Source organism: Engystomops pustulosus, chromosome 7, assembly GCF_040894005.1.
Source record: "Engystomops pustulosus chromosome 7, aEngPut4.maternal, whole genome shotgun sequence".
NCBI lineage: Eukaryota > Metazoa > Chordata > Amphibia > Anura > Leptodactylidae > Engystomops > Engystomops pustulosus.
In genome coordinates, this window is record NC_092417.1 from 68,883,774 (window position 1) to 68,901,253 (window position 17,480).

The following is a 17,480-nucleotide window of genomic DNA, read 5'->3' on the forward strand; positions in this document are numbered from 1 at the left end:
GTGTCCAGTGACACTTTTTTTTTTTTTAAATGCGGTGGTTTCTCCGAATCCGTCGGGTTTTCGTTTGGCCACGCCCCCGATTTCCGTAGCGTGCACGCCGATGCGCCACAATCCGATCGCGTGCGCCAAAATCCGGGGGAAATTCAGGGAAAATCGCCGCAAAACGGAAAAATTTGGGTAACCCGCCGTAAAACTGCGATTTGGGCCCTTAGTAAATGACCCCCATTATCTTGATCTTGTTCTGAACATTGGATGTTTACTTTTTGGATTTCAGAGTCATGTATCTTTTTTATCCATAGTCCTCATCTGTTTTGCTTGCCCCATTTTTTGAAGCATTGTAAGAGGATAATTTGTTTTTAGTATATTTTTTCTTTCTGATGGAAGCATTTCTGTTGGTATTGTTTTCCACGTTTACATCATATACATCAGAAGTGTCCCCCTCTGAAGAGGGGGTCCCCATGCAAAGTATGTGTTTATGCCTGTTACGGGTGCTCCCGCGATCCATGTCGCGGATTGCAGGTACACCCTACCTACATGTTCACCACGAATGAAGAATAAAGGAATATAAATATTTTACTTGGATGTGCTACAGATTTTCTATTTTTCGGATCACCTTCTATAAACACCTTGTTTTGTCTGCAAATGCTCCTATTTAGGAGGTCATAATAAAATTTGGTGAAATAAAGCCTTTTTGTACCTTTATGAACTACTGGGTAGCTGGATTCAAGGAATTCTTCTTTACCTGGTTTTTACTGGTCCACCAGAGATCCAGAGGATTCTCCGTTGGGCCCAGACTCTAACCCAATACAGGACCCTAGAAGACATCCAAATGGGAAGACTACTAGGGTTTATTTTTTAGGGTTGATGAACGGTGGGCCCCTAGGATAATTTTATCTGGTGGGCCCGAGGAAATCCTGTCTGACACTGTTTTTTACTGTTATAAAAAGTTACTAGAAGATCATAAGAGTTGTTATATTTAAATACATTTTATTATTAAACTTTATATTTACACTCAAAACTGAAAGAACTCTTGGTATTCGGAGCTTTCCATGCCATACACTGGCCAGGGAGACAAAATTACGACTTCATTGATTTAATTGTGGAAATTCTGGAGCTCATTCAGATTACAGTTTCTGAATGAAAACATTTCAGATGAGAGAAATTCCACATAAACATTCTGTGCATCACGTCATACATGGCCAAAATGTGTAGAGGTCATCTCAGCAGGAAGAAACTTCTTGTCTTTAGGGAAGGTAAGTCCAGTCCAGGTGGCCTTTATAACCGTTGTTCACACCTTTGATCTAGTGTTGGAGATGGGACGCTTATTCACATTTAGTAATTTTTTCTGAGGTTCCTTGTTGCTTGTCGTCTTCTTTACTTTTGTACTGTGTTCCTCTGTAAGCGACAGAAGCTGGAGATCTTCATAAGAAGATTTTGCCAGTTTTTCTATTTGAATTTTTTCCAGAATGTATTCCTAAAAAGATATAAAACACTTACAAGTAATGCAACCCATGCAGGTTATCTTCAACATATTCACCAGAAGATAGCCAACATTCATTCCCTTACTATCCTTGGATTACAAGATAAGAGTCTGACCACAAGAATAGAATAGGTCTGACTGCTTACTCAATTTCTATGAAAGAGCCAGAAATTAGCGCATAACTGAACTGTAAAATGAGTTTTCACACACTCATAGACATTACCTAACGCCACTCAGTCTCATTGGGGGCCATGTGCCAGTTTTCTGTCAGACTTTGCACATTTGTGTCGAACACGACTGTTTTATTTGCACGGCTGCACTATTTTTCATGCAACACAAATTTCTGCACTGAAGGGGGCGATCCAGCGCACAGTTGTCAGATTTAACATGCAAAGTCCGACAGAAATGTATCACACGCCCTATGTCAGTGATGGTGAACCTTTTAGAGACCGAGTGCCCAAACAACAACCAAAATATCCTCTTATTTACCGTGAAGTGCCAGCATGGCATTTTAAGCAGTAACTCATTGTAACCTGTTCTTCCACATCTTTCAATTGTATCGGCCGCCTGAGGCCACCAATATAGTTGAAAGAAGGAGGGCAAATTCAGACTCACATTGTAGCTTCCCTCTAGGGTCTCTCTGTACAGGAAGAATGGTTGGTCCAAGAGGATGACCTCCAAAGATCTTCTGAGAGCAGTTGCCTGGGAATGCAGGAAGATTCGGTGGATTTGGTCCTGTTTGGTGAACTCTGTCCTGGGGCAATGTCCTGAGTGCCCACAGAAAGGGCTCCGAGTGCCATCTCTGGCACCCGTGCCATAGGTTTGCAACCACTGCCCTATGTTAAAGGTGCGCCAAAAAAAGTGGTGCACTCTGGCAGGGCAGTGCAGGGAGCATCAGATTCATGAAGAATGTGAGCCAGAAATCCTGAATCTGGCACAGTCTGCACACTACACAGGCAAATTGCATATTGTAAATGTGGCCCATTTGGGTTTTAAGTGCAATTTAAGTCACAACTTTCTGAAATCATGGAAAATTGCAGCATTTCAACCACCATTTCGAAAAATGGCAAAGCCTTTGGAGCTTTATTTTTATCTCTGTATCATTTTCTGTTCTAATTCTGTGTCATGTCTTTTCTACCATCACTATCTTTTAATTTTTTTGCCCGCATAGCCATTTTTCTACTGGAGAGATTTTAAAAGCTACAAATATACCATTATATTTTTTGGTTCTCTTTTTATGGGTTCAACCAAGATGGTTTTTTGTGGGATCAGCTTTTTTATGTACATTTACAGTGTCCCATTATTTGTATCTTTTTCTATTTTTTTTAGGGCGGGGGACTGGAAGAAAGACCCATTAACTGTAGTTATGCATATACTATTAGGCTTGTGTTCATTATTTCTCCCCTAATCTTTCCCAGCTATACTTCAGGATAAAAAAAGGAATTTTATATTATTTCATAGCTTGATGAGGCAGGAACCCGGGAAAATTGACTCTAATGTCATCCATTACAGCCCCCGCCCTCCAATTCCAAAATGATTGAACTGCACATTTTCTCTGTTACATATACAGGCGGTCCCCTACTTAAGAACACTCGAAGTACATACGATCCCTAGTTACAAATGGACCACTGGATATTGGTAATTTATTGTACTTTAGCCCTAAGCTACAATAATCAGCTATAACAGTTATCAGAGGTGTCTGTAATGAAGCTTTAGTGTTAATCCTGGTTCTTATGACAACCCAACATTTTTAAAATCCAATTGTCACAGAGACCAAAAAAGTTCTGTCTGGGGTTACAATGATAAAATATACAGTTCCGACTTACATACAAATTCAACTTAAGAACAAACCTACAGACCCTATCTTGTATGTAACCTGGGGACTGCCTGTACTACAGTGACTTGTGCTGTTTTATACATCATGTCTAGAATTTGTGAACATGTGTCTATATTGTTGTATCAGTACAGCATACATCGTGTCTAGAGATGAGCGAACATGCTCGTCCGAGCTTGATGCTCGGTCGAGCATTAGGGTACTCGAAACTGCTCGTTGCTCGGACGAATACTTCGCCCGCTCGAGAAAATGGCAGCTCCCGCCGTTTTGCTTTTTGGCGGCCAGAAACAGAGCCAATCACAAGCCAGGAGACTCTGCACTCCACCCAGCATGACGTGGTACCCTTACACGTCGATAGCAGTGGTTGGCTGGCCAGATCAGGTGACCCTGGGATAGACTAGCCGCTGGCCGCGCTGCTCGGATCATTCTGTCTCTGGATGCCGCTAGGGAGAGAGCTGCTGCTGGTCAGGGAAAGCGTTAGGGTGTTCTATTAGCTTACTGTTAGGCAGGAGTGATTCTCAAAGAACCCAACAGCCCTTCTTAGGGCTACAATAACGTTCTACTTTTTTTATTTTAATTTGCATCTTTTACCATTTTGTGAGGAATTAGCAGGGGGACTTGCTACCGTTGTGTTTAGCTCTTAGTGGCACACATATCCATAGCAAAGACCGAAGTGGGAAAATTCAGTAGGGGTTGGATTTCTATTAGGCAATAACTCAGTGTCATCTCATCTGGCATAGTAGTGTGCTTCCTTTGATACTTGGCTAGAAAATAGCCATAGGAGAATACAAACAGCTTCTTGAAGCCTACAGTAGCGTTCTATATATTTGATTTCTGGTTGATCTGCTGGTGGCTTTAGTTTCTGCAGTGCATGTACTTGCCAATTCTGAGCAATTTGTAGTGAGACTTGCGACCGCTGTGTTCTGCGCTTAGTGGCGCACATATCCATAGCAAAGGCTGAAGTGGGAAAATTCAGTAGGGGTTGGATTTCTATTAGGCACTAACTCAGTGTCATCTCATCTGGCATAGTAGTGTGCTTCCTTTGATACTTGGCTAGAAAATAGCCATAGGAGAATACAAATAGCTTCTTGAAGCCTACAGTAGCGTTCTATATATTTGATTTCTGGTTGATCTGCTGGTGGCTGTAGTTTCTGCAGTGCATGTACTTGCCAATTCTGAGCAATTTGTAGTGAGACTTGCGACCGCTGTGTTCTGCGCTTAGTGGCGCACATATCCATAGCAAAGGCTGAAGTGGCAAAATTCAGTAGGGGTTGGATTTCTATTAGGCACTAACTCAGTGTCATCTCATCTGGCATAGTAGTGTGCTTCCTTTGATACTTGGCTAGAAAATAGCCATAGCAATAGGATAGGATTGTTTGGTTCTAAAAACTCAAAAAAAAACAAAAAACACAAAAAAAAACAAAAAACACAAAAAAACACAAAAAAAAAACAAAAAAAAGTAAAAAAAAAAAAAAAGTTATAACTCTCATATTAAAAAATGTTTAACCCCAGGGCTAGGGGTAGAGGACGAGGGCGGGGACGTGGGCGTCCAACTACTGCAGGGGTCAGAGGCCGTGGTCCTGGGCGGGGTGAGACACCACCTGCTGATGAGGGAGCAGGGGAACGCCGCAGAGCTACACTCCCTAGGTTCATGTCTGAAGTTACTGGGACTCGTGGTAGAGCACTGTTGAGGCCAGAACAGTGCGAACAGGTGATGTCGTGGATTGCTGACAATGCTTCGAGCAATTTGTCCACCACCAGTCAGTCTTCCACGCAGTCCACCCATGTCACCGAAATCCCCACTCCTCCAGCTCCTGCACCTCAGCCTCCTCCCCCCCAGTCTGCCCCCTCCCAGGAAAATTTGCCATTTGAACCGGCATACTCTGAGGAACTGTTTTCTGGACCCTTCCCACAGTCACAAACCACTTGTCCGGTTGCTGCTGAGCAATTTTCCGATGCCCAGGTTTTCCACCAGTCACAGTCTGTGGGTGATGATGACCTTCTTGACGTAGTGGAAGTGTGTAAAGAGGTGTCCGACGATGAGGAGACACGGTTGTCAGACAGTGGGGAAGTTGTTGTCAGGGCAGGAAGTCCGAGGGGGGAGCAGACTGAGGGATCGGAGGATGATGAGGTGACAGACCCAAGCTGGGTTGAGAGGCCGGGTGAACACAGTGCTTCTGAGACGGAGGAGAGTCCTCGACCTGAACAGGTTGGAAGAGGCAGTGGTGGGGCCAGACGGAGAGGCAGGGCCAGAGCTGGTGCATCAGCGCCACTGTCAACTAGTGAAGCTCCCGTGGTGAGGGCTCTTGCGGCGAGGGCTAGATCTTCAGAAGTGTGGAGGTTCTTTAAGGAAACACCGGATGACCGACGGACTGTGGTGTGCAACATTTGCCAAACCAGGCTCAGCAGGGGTTCCACCACTACTAGCTTAACTACCACCAGTATGCGCAGGCATATGAATGCTAAGCACCCCACTCAGTGGCAACAAGCCCGTTCACCTCCGGCCGTGCACACCACTGCTCCTTCCCCTGTGTCAGCTGCTAGTCAGCCCCCTGCCCAGGACCCTGCCACAAAAACCCCATCGTCGCCTCCACGATCCTCCACAGCATCCACCAGCGTTCAGCTCTCCATACCCCAGACGCTGGAGCGGAAACGCAAATATAGTGCAACCCACCCGCACGCCCAAGCCCTTAATGTGCACATCTCCAGATTGCTTAGCCTGGAGATGCTGCCCTATAGGCTAGTAGAGACCGAGGCCTTTCGCAACCTCATGGCGGCGGCCGCCCCTCGGTATTCGGTCCCCAGCCGCCACTACTTTTCCCGATGTGCCGTCCCAGCCCTGCACCAGCACGTGTCAGACAACATCATCCGTGCCCTGACCAACGCCGTTTCTGACAAGGTCCACCTGACCACGGACACGTGGACGAGTGCTGCCGGGCAGGGCCACTATATATCGCTGACGGCACATTGGGTTAACTTGGTGGAGGCTGGGACCGAGTCTGACCCTGGGGCTGCTCATATACTGCCGACGCCGAGGATTGCGGGGCCTACCTCGGTCCAGGTGTTTCAGGCCTACTATGCCTCCTCCTCCTCCCACCCCTCCTCCTCCGAACTACCATCCGTGGGCACGGCGCCATCAGTCGGTAGCTCTAGGCACAGCAGCAGTGCCGTCGCTAAGCGACAGCAGGCGGTGCTCAAACTGCTGAGCCTAGGCGACAAAAGGCACACCGCCCAAGAGCTATTACAGGGCATCACGGCGCAGACTGATCTGTGGCTGGCACCGCTGAACCTCAAGCCGGGAATGGTTGTGTGTGACAACGGCCGTAACCTGGTGGCGGCTCTGCAACTCGGCAGACTGACACATGTGCCATGCCTGGCCCATGTGTTAAATCTGATAGTGCAGCGTTTCCTCAAGACATACCCCAATCTGTCTGATTTGCTCACGAAGGTGCGCCGCATCTGTGCGCATTTCAGGAAGTCCAGCCCAGATGCTGCCACTCTCAGGGCAGCGCAGCGCCGCCTCCAACTGCCCGCTCACCGACTGTTGTGCGACGTGCCCACGAGGTGGAATTCAACACTGACCATGTTATCCAGAGTTTACCAGCAGCGCAGAGCGATTGTAGACTGCCAGATGTCAACTTCCACCAGAACTGGTAGTCAGGTCAGTCAGCTTCCTCAAGTCTACAATGAGGAGTGGACGTGGATGTCTGATATCTGTCAGGTGCTGAGTAACTTTGAGGAGTCAACACAGATGGTCAGTGGCGATGCCGCCATCATCAGCCTCACCATCCCGCTGCTTGGCCTGTTGAAAAACTCTCTGGTCAGCATGAAGTCGGAAGCTTTGCGCTCGTCACAAGAGACGGGGGAAGAATATTCCCTTGTTGATAGCCAAAGCACCCTGAGGTCTGTTTCTCAGCGCATATCGGAGGAGGTGGAGGTGGAGGAGGATGAGGAGGAAGAGGAGGAGAATGTTGGCGAGACACAAGAGGGGACCATTGTTGAGTCCTTCACTGTTCAGCGTGTATGGGCAGAAGAAGAGGAGTTGGAGGAGTTGGAGGAGGAGGAAATGGACAGTCAGGCCAGTGAGGGGAGTGAATTCTTACGCGTTGGTACTCTGGCGCATATGGCAGATTTCATGCTAGGCTGCCTATCCCGTGACCCTCGCGTTCAAAGAATTTATTCCAGCACCGATTACTGGGTGTTCACTCTCCTGGACCCACGGTACAAGCAAAATCTTGCCACTCTCATCCCTGCAGAGGAAAGGAGTGTGAGAATGCATGAATACCAGCAGGCCCTGGTGCACAAGCTGAAACAGTATTTCCCTTCTGACAGCGCTAGCGGCAGAGTGCGTAGTTCTGCGGGACAAGTAGCGAGGGAGAGTAGGCGAGCAGGCAGCTTGTCCAGCACTGGCAAGGGTACGCTTTACAAGGCTTTTGCCAGCTTTATGTCACCCCAGCAAGACACTGTCACCTGTCCCCAGTCTCGGCAGAGTAGGGCTGATCTTTACAGAAAGATGGTGAGGGAGTACGTAGCTGACCATACCATCGTCCTAAATGATCACACAGCTCCCTACAACTACTGGGTTTCAAAGCTGGACATGTGGCACGAACTGGCGCTGTACGCCTTGGAGGTTCTTGCCTGCCCTGCCGCTAGCGTCTTGTCCGAGCGGGTTTTCAGTGCAGCTGGTGGCATCATCACCGATAAGCGTACACGCCTGTCGACTGACAGCGCTGACAGGCTGACGCTTATTAAAATGAATAAAGGCTGGATTTCTCAGAATTTCCAATCTCCACCAGGTGAAGGAAGCTCAACCTGAATAATTGATCCACTCCTCCTCCTCCTCCTCATTTTCCTCCTTCTCCTCCTCTTTGTACAGTAAAGCAGAGGAAAATGGCTATTTTTTGACAGGGCCCACTGGCTCTTGCTATAGTACTTCATGCATTTAATTTTTCTGGAGGGCCACCTACCCGGTCCTCTGTTTGAAACAATTTTTGTGAGTGCCACATACAGGCACTCAATCTATTCCATTTTTCTGGAGGGCCACCTACCCGGTCCTCTGGTTTGAACAATTTTTGGGACTGCCACATACAGGCACTCAATCTATTCCATTTTACTGGAGGGCCACCTACCTGCTCCTCTGGTTTGAAGAATTTTTGGGACTGCCACATACAGGCACTCAATCTATTCCATTTTACTGGAGGGCCACCTACCTGCTCCTCTGGTTTGAACAATTTTTGGGACTGCCACATACAGGCACTCAATCTATTCCATTTTACTGGAGGGCCACCTACCTGCTCCTCTGGTTTGAACAATTTTTGGGACTGCCACATACAGGCACTCAATCTATTCCATTTTACTGGAGGGCCACCTACCTGCTCCTCTGGTTTGAACAATTTTTGGGACTGCCACATACAGGCACTCAATCTATTCCATTTTACTGGAGGGCCACCTACCTGCTCCTCTGGTTTGAACAATTTTTGGGACTGCCACATACAGGCACTCAATCTATTCCATTTTACTGGAGGGCCACCTACCTGCTCCTCTGGTTTGAAGAATTTTTGGGACTGCCACATACAGGCACTCAATCTATTCCATTTTACTGGAGGGCCACCTACCTGCTCCTCTGGTTTGAACAATTTTTGGGACTGCCACATACAGGCACTCAATCTATTCCATTTTACTGGAGGGCCACCTACCTGCTCCTCTGGTTTGAAGAATTTTTGGGACTGCCACATACAGGCACTCAATCTATCCCATTTTACTGGAGGGCCACCTACCTGCTCCTCTGGTTTGAAAAATGTTTGGGACTGCCACATACAGGCACTATCCAAATTAAATTGTCTCCATAGCAGCCTCCACACGTTGTCTCCATTGCTACCTCCAAAAGTCGTCCATATAGCTGCCTCCATACATCGTCCCTTTATCAAACGAGGTGTGTCAGGCAGAAATTTGGGTTGTTTTCATGGATTCCACATCAAAGTTGTTAACTTTGTCGCCACCCTGCTGTGTTATCCACAAAATATACTGGCAAACTTTTACCATTTAGGGATATTATTTCAGCGCTTCTTGCGCATCTGTTTACATTCCCCTCACCCGGCATATCCTAAACTTATAAGAACGCTACTACACTTGATCTTATACAAAAGGTTCTTAGAAGTGCTGTTTGGGGAGTAGCCTAGAGACAGGGGCTTGGATTGGCGAAAGCTCGCCTGGCAGCGGAACGCCAGCTCCATGCGCATCATGCGCTTCTTGCGCATCTGTTTACATTCCCCTAACCCGCCATATCCCAAACTTATAAGAACGCTACTACACTTAACTTGGTGCAGGCTGGGACCGAGTCTGACCCTGGGGCTGGTCATATACTGCCGACGCAGAGAATTGCGGGGCCTACCTCGGTCCAGGTCTCAAAGGCCTACTATACCTCCTCCCACCCCTCCTCCACCTCCTCCTCCTCCGAATTACCATCCGTGGGCATGGCGCCATCAGTCGGTAGCTCTAGGCACAGCAGCAGTGCCGTCGCTAAGCGACAGCAGGCGGTGCTGAAACTGCTGAGCCTAGGCGATAAAAGGCACACCGCCCAAGAGCTATTACAGGGCATTCCACATCAAAGTTGTTAACTTTGTCGCCACCCTGCTGTGTAATCCACAAAATATACTTGCAAACTTTTACCATTTAGGGATATTATTTCAGCGCTTCTTGCGCATCTGTTTACATTCCCCTCACCCGCCATATCCTAAACTTATAAGAACGCTACTACACTTGATCTTATACAAAAGTGCTGTTTGGGGAGTAGCCTAGAGACAGGGGCTTGGATTTGCGAAAGCTCGCCTGGCAGCGGAGCGCCAGCTCCATGCGCATCATGCGCTTCTTGCGCATCTGTTTACATTCCCCTCACCCGGCATATCCTAAACTTATAAGAACGCTACTACACTTGATCTTATACAAAAGTGCTGTTTGGGGAGTAGCCTAGAGACAGGGGCTTGGATTGGCGAAAGCTCGCCTGGCAGCGGAGCGCCAGCTCCATGCGCATCATGCGCTTCTTGCGTATCTGTTTACATTCCCCTCACCCGGCATATCCTAAACTTATAAGAACGCTACTACACTTGATCTTATACAAAAGTGCTGTTTGGGGAGTAGCCTAGAGACAGGGGCTTGGATTGGCGAAAGCTCGCCTGGCAGCGGAGCGCCAGCTCCATGCCAAGATCCAACTAACATAGTTTTAACTGCAGCACCTTTAATCTACTACTAGTTCACTGCCTCCATACATGGTCCCCTTATCAAACGAGCTGTGTCAGGCAGAATTTTGGGTTGTTTTCATGGCTTCCATGTTAACTTTGTCGCCACCCTGCTGTGTAATCCACAAAATATACTGGCAAACTTTTATCATGTACCGATATTATTTGAGCACTTCTTGCTCACCTCCTTTGGTTCCTCTCTGCCACCCATTGGTTTGAAGCCTGAGTCCATTTAGGGTATGTCGCCATGACACTCTCTAGCCTGCTGCCGCTGCCTCTGCATGCCGTCCCCTATAGTGTCAGGGTCAATTATTGCATGTTTTAGATGCTATCTAGCTTCATTCTGTCACTCTGTCATGGCCATGCTGTTGCCCATAATTTTGGCATAATGGTGCGTTTAAGCAGCCTCAGAGGCATCCATGCATGCTGCCCCTGCTGTTTCCTGTCCATTTCCGTGGTGTTTCCATCCTTTTCTGAGGTTCCCAGGTGTTTGGCCAAGCTTCCCTGTGCAGAGCCTTGGTCCCCTTGAAAAATGCTCGAGTCTCCCATTGACTTCAATGGGGTTCGTTATTCGAGACGAGCACTCGAGCATCGGGAAAAGTTCGTCTCGAATAACGAGTACCCGAGCATTTTAGTGTTCGCTCATCTCTAATCGTGTCACATGATGGCTCACCAACTCCCAGGTGATGGTGGATGCTCCTATTTATTGTTTTCCCAAAATATTTAATATGCTGCACAACATGTTTGTTAGTTCTGCATATATCTATAAAGTAAGACCTATGAAGCTTTGAAACAAATAACCTGTGTCCGTTTGTGTTCACTTTTAGTAATCGTTTTAATCATGTTTGAATAATTTTTTGGATTGTTTAACTGTTTGTCTATGTACTTTTGCCTGCACTGGAGTCTGTTTCCATTTATTGTACTGTTGCTTATACCAGACTGCCGATACGTACAGCATTAGTGAGAACCAGCAACTGGCATAGTGAGAATTTTTTTTCCTCCTTTTTTTTAGACCTGCATGAATATTTGAGATACTTTACCTTTATCATATCTAATTTTTGGGTGAGTTCCACTTCAGCCAGAGGTCCGTAGTGTTTCATATGACACTGCTCAGCCAGATTGATGACAGCCAGCAATAAACTGCCGATTTCCACACTCTGCAGAGACAAAGGATCAGCACAAACCTACAGTAAGTCACAGTGTCAAATATAAGGACTACGTCTACCACAAAGCACAGCAGACCCTGTAATTACACTAAAACAACCATGGCAGTAGGAAAATGTAACAGTCCACATTAAAAGAGAAACAAACAACTATTCTATGCAGCTCTTGGAGTGACCATAGTATAAGATATAATGTATCTTGAAAGATATCTACCATCAGTTTTACTGTTGGTAAATTAGTCCTACTAACCAGTTACTGTACATTTCAGGACTTCTTTTATTATAATTCTATATCCTATATACTCTATATACTACGGCGGGACCAGGTGGTACTGAAAGTGTAAGGGGGAGTGAATAAATTAAAGGATGAGACACTCTGAAGCGCTTCGTGACATAGCCTGAACTGATTTGCATCATTTTTATAACTCTATATAGCGAAAATCACAGTGTATAGAGTTATAATAAAAGAAGTCCTCAGAATAACAATTCCTGAGGAACTGGTTAGTAGGACTAGTCTGTCATCAGTGAGGCTGCATTCACCCGGCGGTTAGGGGATATATATATACGGCCACCGTATATACGTTGTATATACATCCCCCATAGGCTGGCAATGGGCGCACTGAGCCGTACGGTGAAGCACACTTGCGGCACCGCACCATTCCATACCTGGGGAAAAGATAGGACATGTCCTATCTTTCCCTGTAATACTGCGCCATGCGCCATGTTTCTTTGTGGAAAGAGACGGGGGTGTGCAGCTCCTCCTCTCCCGAGCGCTGACGTGTATGGGGGGTACGCTACAGTACGGCGGGCACATGTTCGTGTGAATGTAGCCTGATGGATGTACTTCAAGATGAGTACAGTACAAACTTACTAAATATATACACACTCCCTCTATGCTATCTACAAAATCTCTTGTATATCACAACAAGACTTTGAGCTGAATTCCAGTGAATAATGCAGCTATATTCTGTGTCAGAGGGTGAGGCTGGCCCCGTGCTTTATTCTGTTTCACTGCTAGTTCAGATTTATTGCTTTTATAAGAGAAGCAGAAGGCATAATCTTAAAAAGTCAGCCTCTCCTGATCTCCAAATGGTTCATGCTATGGATCATGCCATTCTCACCTGGTTCCGGAACTGACTCTTCTCCAAGTTAAAGGTCATTTCTAACTGTTTGTTTCTTTCCAGGAGGCGATCGTACTCCAGCTGCAGTTGAGACAACTCACTGGTCATTGTCTAAGGGAACAGATCGATCTGTCATGATACCATACATGATGGGGATTGTAGATGAATAGATTTCAATCAATCAACTATCAATTTAAATCTAGTATTAGTCACATGCTGTAATCCCATTCCAGGTTTACTTAGTCTTCCATGTACGAGTCTTCTAAGTACATCCTCATAACACACATCCCAAAATACTTGTTACAGTCAATTCATTCATGGGGCAGCACTTACTGAAACTCTTTGCTCTTATTTCACTCATCAGGTCAGTTTTGCAGATTATCTCTAACACTTTAACAGTTTGCCACGGTTTTATTTGTAACTCTGTTTCATAATTCAGTTATGTTGGATTACAATCACCTATTGTTCAGCACGAGTCTGAATCTGAGCAAGTGGCCTATAATCTTTTAATTATGCCCCTGCTTGTACAAAACCAAAGGTTGCTCAATTCTCCTGGCACAACGTTACCACAATAGAAGTTCAGCTCCGAGGAGATCACATTCAGGAGTGCAACAGAAAACTAACAACATCCTTTCCATAACGGCAGGTATTTGTCTGCTAAGCTTCCAATCTAAATCCTCTAATCTTAAAGATGCATTAAAGAAGGTTGCCCATTATCTTATTATATTATATATTCAGTCATTAATTATGGATAGATAATAAGCTTTAGAACTGTTAAGACAAACTCCATGCCACTTATCAGCAGAATATAGACCCCAGTTATGACAGCCTGTATCTTATCAACGGATACACCTCTACAATACCAAATTTCATTATATCACATAGTTAAGCCTGACTATTTTTTGTTAGTATTGTATTTTTCTTAAATTAAATAAAACTGTATACAAAACATATACACTCACCGGCCACTTTATTAGGTACACCATGCTAGTAACGGGTTGGACCCCCTTTTGCCTTCAGAACTGCCTCAATTGTTCGTGGCATAGATTCAACAAGGTGCTGGAAGCATTCCTCAGAGATTTTGGTCCATATTGACATGATGGCATCACACAGTTGCCGCAGATTTGTTGGCTGCACATCCATGATGCGAATCTCCCGTTCCACCACATCCCAAAGATGCTCTATTGGATTGAGATCTGGTGACTGTGGAGGCCATTTGAGTACAGTGAACTCATTGTCATGTTCAAGAAACCAGTCTGAGATGATTCCAGCTTTATGTCATGGCGCATTATCCTGCTGAAAGTAGCCATCAGATGTTGGGTACATTGTGGTCATAAAGGGATGGACATGGTCAGCAACAATAATCAGGTAGGCTGTGGTGTTGCAACGATGCTCAATTGGTACCAAGGGGCCCAAAAAGTGCCAAGAAAATATTCCCCACACCATGACACCACCACCACCAGCCTGAACCGTTGATACAAGGCAGGATGGATCCATGCTTTCATGTTGTTGACGCCAAATTCTGACCCGACCATCCGAATGTCGTAGCAGAAATCGAGACTCATCAGACCAGGCAACGTTTTTCCAATCTTCTACTGTCCAATTTCGATGAGCTTGTGCAAATTGTAGCCTCAGTTTCCTGTTCTTAGCTGAAAGGAGTGGCACCCGGTGTGGTCTTCTGCTGCTGTAGCCCATCTGCCTCAAAGTTCGACGTACTGTGCGTTCAGAGATGCTCTTCTGCCTACCTTGGTTGTAACGGATGGCGATTTGAGTAACTGTTGCCTTTGTATCAGCTCGAACCAGTCTGCCCATTCTACTCTGACCTCTGGCATCAACAAGGCATTTCCGCCCACAGAACTGCCGCTCACTGGATGTTTTATATTTTTCGGACCATTCTCTGTAAACCCTAAAGATGGTTGTGCGTGAAAATCCCAGTAGATAAGCAGTTTCTGAAATACTCAAACCAGCCCTTCTAGCACCAACAACCATGCCATGTTCAAAGGCATCAAATCACCTTTCTTCCCCATACTGATGCTTGGCTTGAACTGCAGGAGATTGTCTTGACCATGTCTACATGCCTAAATGCTCTGAGTTGCCGCCATGTGATTGGCTGATTAGAAATTAAGTGTTAACGAGCAGTTGGACAGATGTACCTAATAAAGTGGCCGGTGAGTGTACAATGTAAACATATACATAGAAAATAATTGCATCTCAGAAAAAAAAAGAAATGCAAATGTGAAGGATTAGTGTATGATAAATAAAAATGCTTTCATTTTGCACACTTGCTAAATACTGGAACTAAGATGATGCCTGCCTGTGGATCTGCCCCCAAGTATGTGCCTTATACTGGAAGCACACTTCCAATAATAGATGCATGTCTTCTACACAGTCAGTTCCTGGAGATTACAGATAAGTTTTGCTATAAACATCACAGATCCACTGAGCATGATCACAACTATCACAGCCATATATGGTCTATGGAGAAATGATGCCACGGTGCTACATGCATGTGATAATCAGACAACCAATCATCTATGTAGTCCTTCCTTACTAACTGTGAGGCCCACAACCCAAAAGTATTTTGTATATTATGTTATGTGTCGGCAATAAAGGACAGAACTACTTCCTCTTTTGGTCGTAGTCATGCTGAGGAATATCTTTATACCATACTTCAAGTTTTGGTGTGATTTCTTTGAGCTCACTCAGCAGCCTATGGAGACTACCGTACATACTTGTGTATAAGCCGAATTTTTCAGCACAAAAAATGTGCTGAAAAACATCACCTCGGCTTATACACGAGTCAATTAAAAAAATAAACTTATATATTCACTCTCCGGTGGCCCCGATGCTCAGCGTGGTTCCCCGATGTCGCCATGGCTCCTCTCCTGTCTTCCCCGCGGCTCCTCTTCCTTTTTTGGTCTTCTGTAACAGCAGGCAGAGATGCAGCCATGTTATCTGATAGTCAGCGCATGCTATGACGTCATCAGCAGCCGCATCATAGTATGCGCCTGCCAGCAGAGCGCATGCCGCGTCTCTGCCGGCTGTTACAGAAGACCGAAGAATGAAGAGGAGCCACTGGGAAGACAGAAGAGGAGCCACACTGACCTCTGGGAGCCGCGCTGGGGCTCGGGGCTGCCGGAGGGAGAGTATATTTGGTTTTTTTTAAAGTGCTGGGTGGGCTGGCTGTATACTACTGGGGGTTAGCAGGCTGTACACTATAGGGAGATAGCTGTATACTACAGGGGGCAGGCTGGTTGTATACTACTGGAGGCTGGCAGGCTGTATACTATAGGGAGCTGGCTGTATACTACAGGGAGCTGGCTGGATGTATACTACAGGCGGCAGGCTGGCTGTATACTATAGGGGGCAGGCTGGCTGTATACTACAGGGGGTAGGCTGGCTGTATACTACATGGGGCTGGCTGTATACTACTGGGAGCTGGCTAGCTATATACTACTGGGAGCTGGCTGGCTATATACTGGGGGGAAGGGGGAGCTGTGACCAATGCATTTCCCACCCTCGGCTTATACCCGAGTTAATATGTTTTGCCAGTTTTTGGTGGTAAAATTAGGGGCCTCAGCTTATACTTGGGTCGGGTTATACTCAAGTATATATGGTATAAGAATACCTGAGGTTGTGTAAGAAAGGGAAACCTGGGAGATGGTACAGAAACCTGGGGAATCTGATAAAGCATACCTATCAATTTACAATTTCCAGCAAAAAGTTTTTCAAGTAAAAATCCTTGAACATATAAAAAGATGAAAAACATGTGCATTTAACAACCCCACAACTAATGCCATAAAAAAGTTCATTATAAACAAAGATTCCATAGATCAAAGGTAATCCACACCAAGAAGGGAGTCAAGGCGGCATTATCCATATGGAGAGGCCTATATGAGAGTCTGATTGATCAACCTATCCATGGCGGAGCTACCCTCCAACCCCCCAAACAGCAGATATCAATTGTCCACCTAAGATGAAGCCCCTTATTTTAGCATGAATTTTATTCATAGCCATCTAGGGGTTCCAAGAGAAACAACTCAGCAAATTGCTCCACAGAACAATGTTTAGCAGGGTTACTTCATGTTTACACATTACCCTCACACCCAAAAAAGAACAAAAACACAAGCAACTTATGGGACAAATAGTTTACCATTGGCAACACACCTATTACATATTTTCCCACTGTTCTCTCTACTCTTTATTGTACTACTGTACTATTATAGGCATAATACCTAAACATCTCAACCCCCCCTCTTAAAGCAAAAAAATATAAAATCTGCTACAAAAATACAATCACGTAACACAAATATAACACAAACAATCCATATAACTTAAATACCTTTCCCCACCTTAACACCACCCCTCCATGACTACCAGGGAAAAATCTAACCTCTTAAAATAATCAAAGTCAACCCTAATTCCAAACTCAACTTACAACAAACATTTGGAAATCTGCAGGTTTCCCACATTGATCTCTTCTCTTAATTTTTCAACTTTTGTTTTCTACAACCATACTCAAATAATCGTATTACCTGAGCGAGCCCTTTAGACTTCCAAATATCGCACAGTTCTCCATTGCTTTCCCCCATTCTCTATTAAAGCTCCTAAGGAGTAAATACGTTTAAACACCTAATTCTCAGGAGT

At 45.6% G+C, this 17,480-nt stretch overlaps 1 protein-coding gene across 1 annotated transcript in view; it reads right to left on the reverse strand.

Annotated features, from left to right (window-relative positions):
• Positions 1 to 967: 967 nt before the first annotated feature.
• The window catches only part of CCDC197 (coiled-coil domain containing 197), a 30,288-nt gene continuing 13,775 nt past the window's right edge, over positions 968 to 17,480 (reverse strand). The window contains exons 7-9 of the mRNA XM_072116288.1: positions 12,834 to 12,944; positions 11,590 to 11,706; positions 968 to 1,474 (exon numbers count right to left, since the gene is read on the reverse strand). Of these exons, the coding sequence (XP_071972389.1) occupies positions 1,289 to 1,474; positions 11,590 to 11,706; positions 12,834 to 12,944 (414 nt within the window). The 3' untranslated portion in view covers positions 968 to 1,288. The remainder of the gene's footprint in view (positions 1,475 to 11,589; positions 11,707 to 12,833; positions 12,945 to 17,480) is intronic.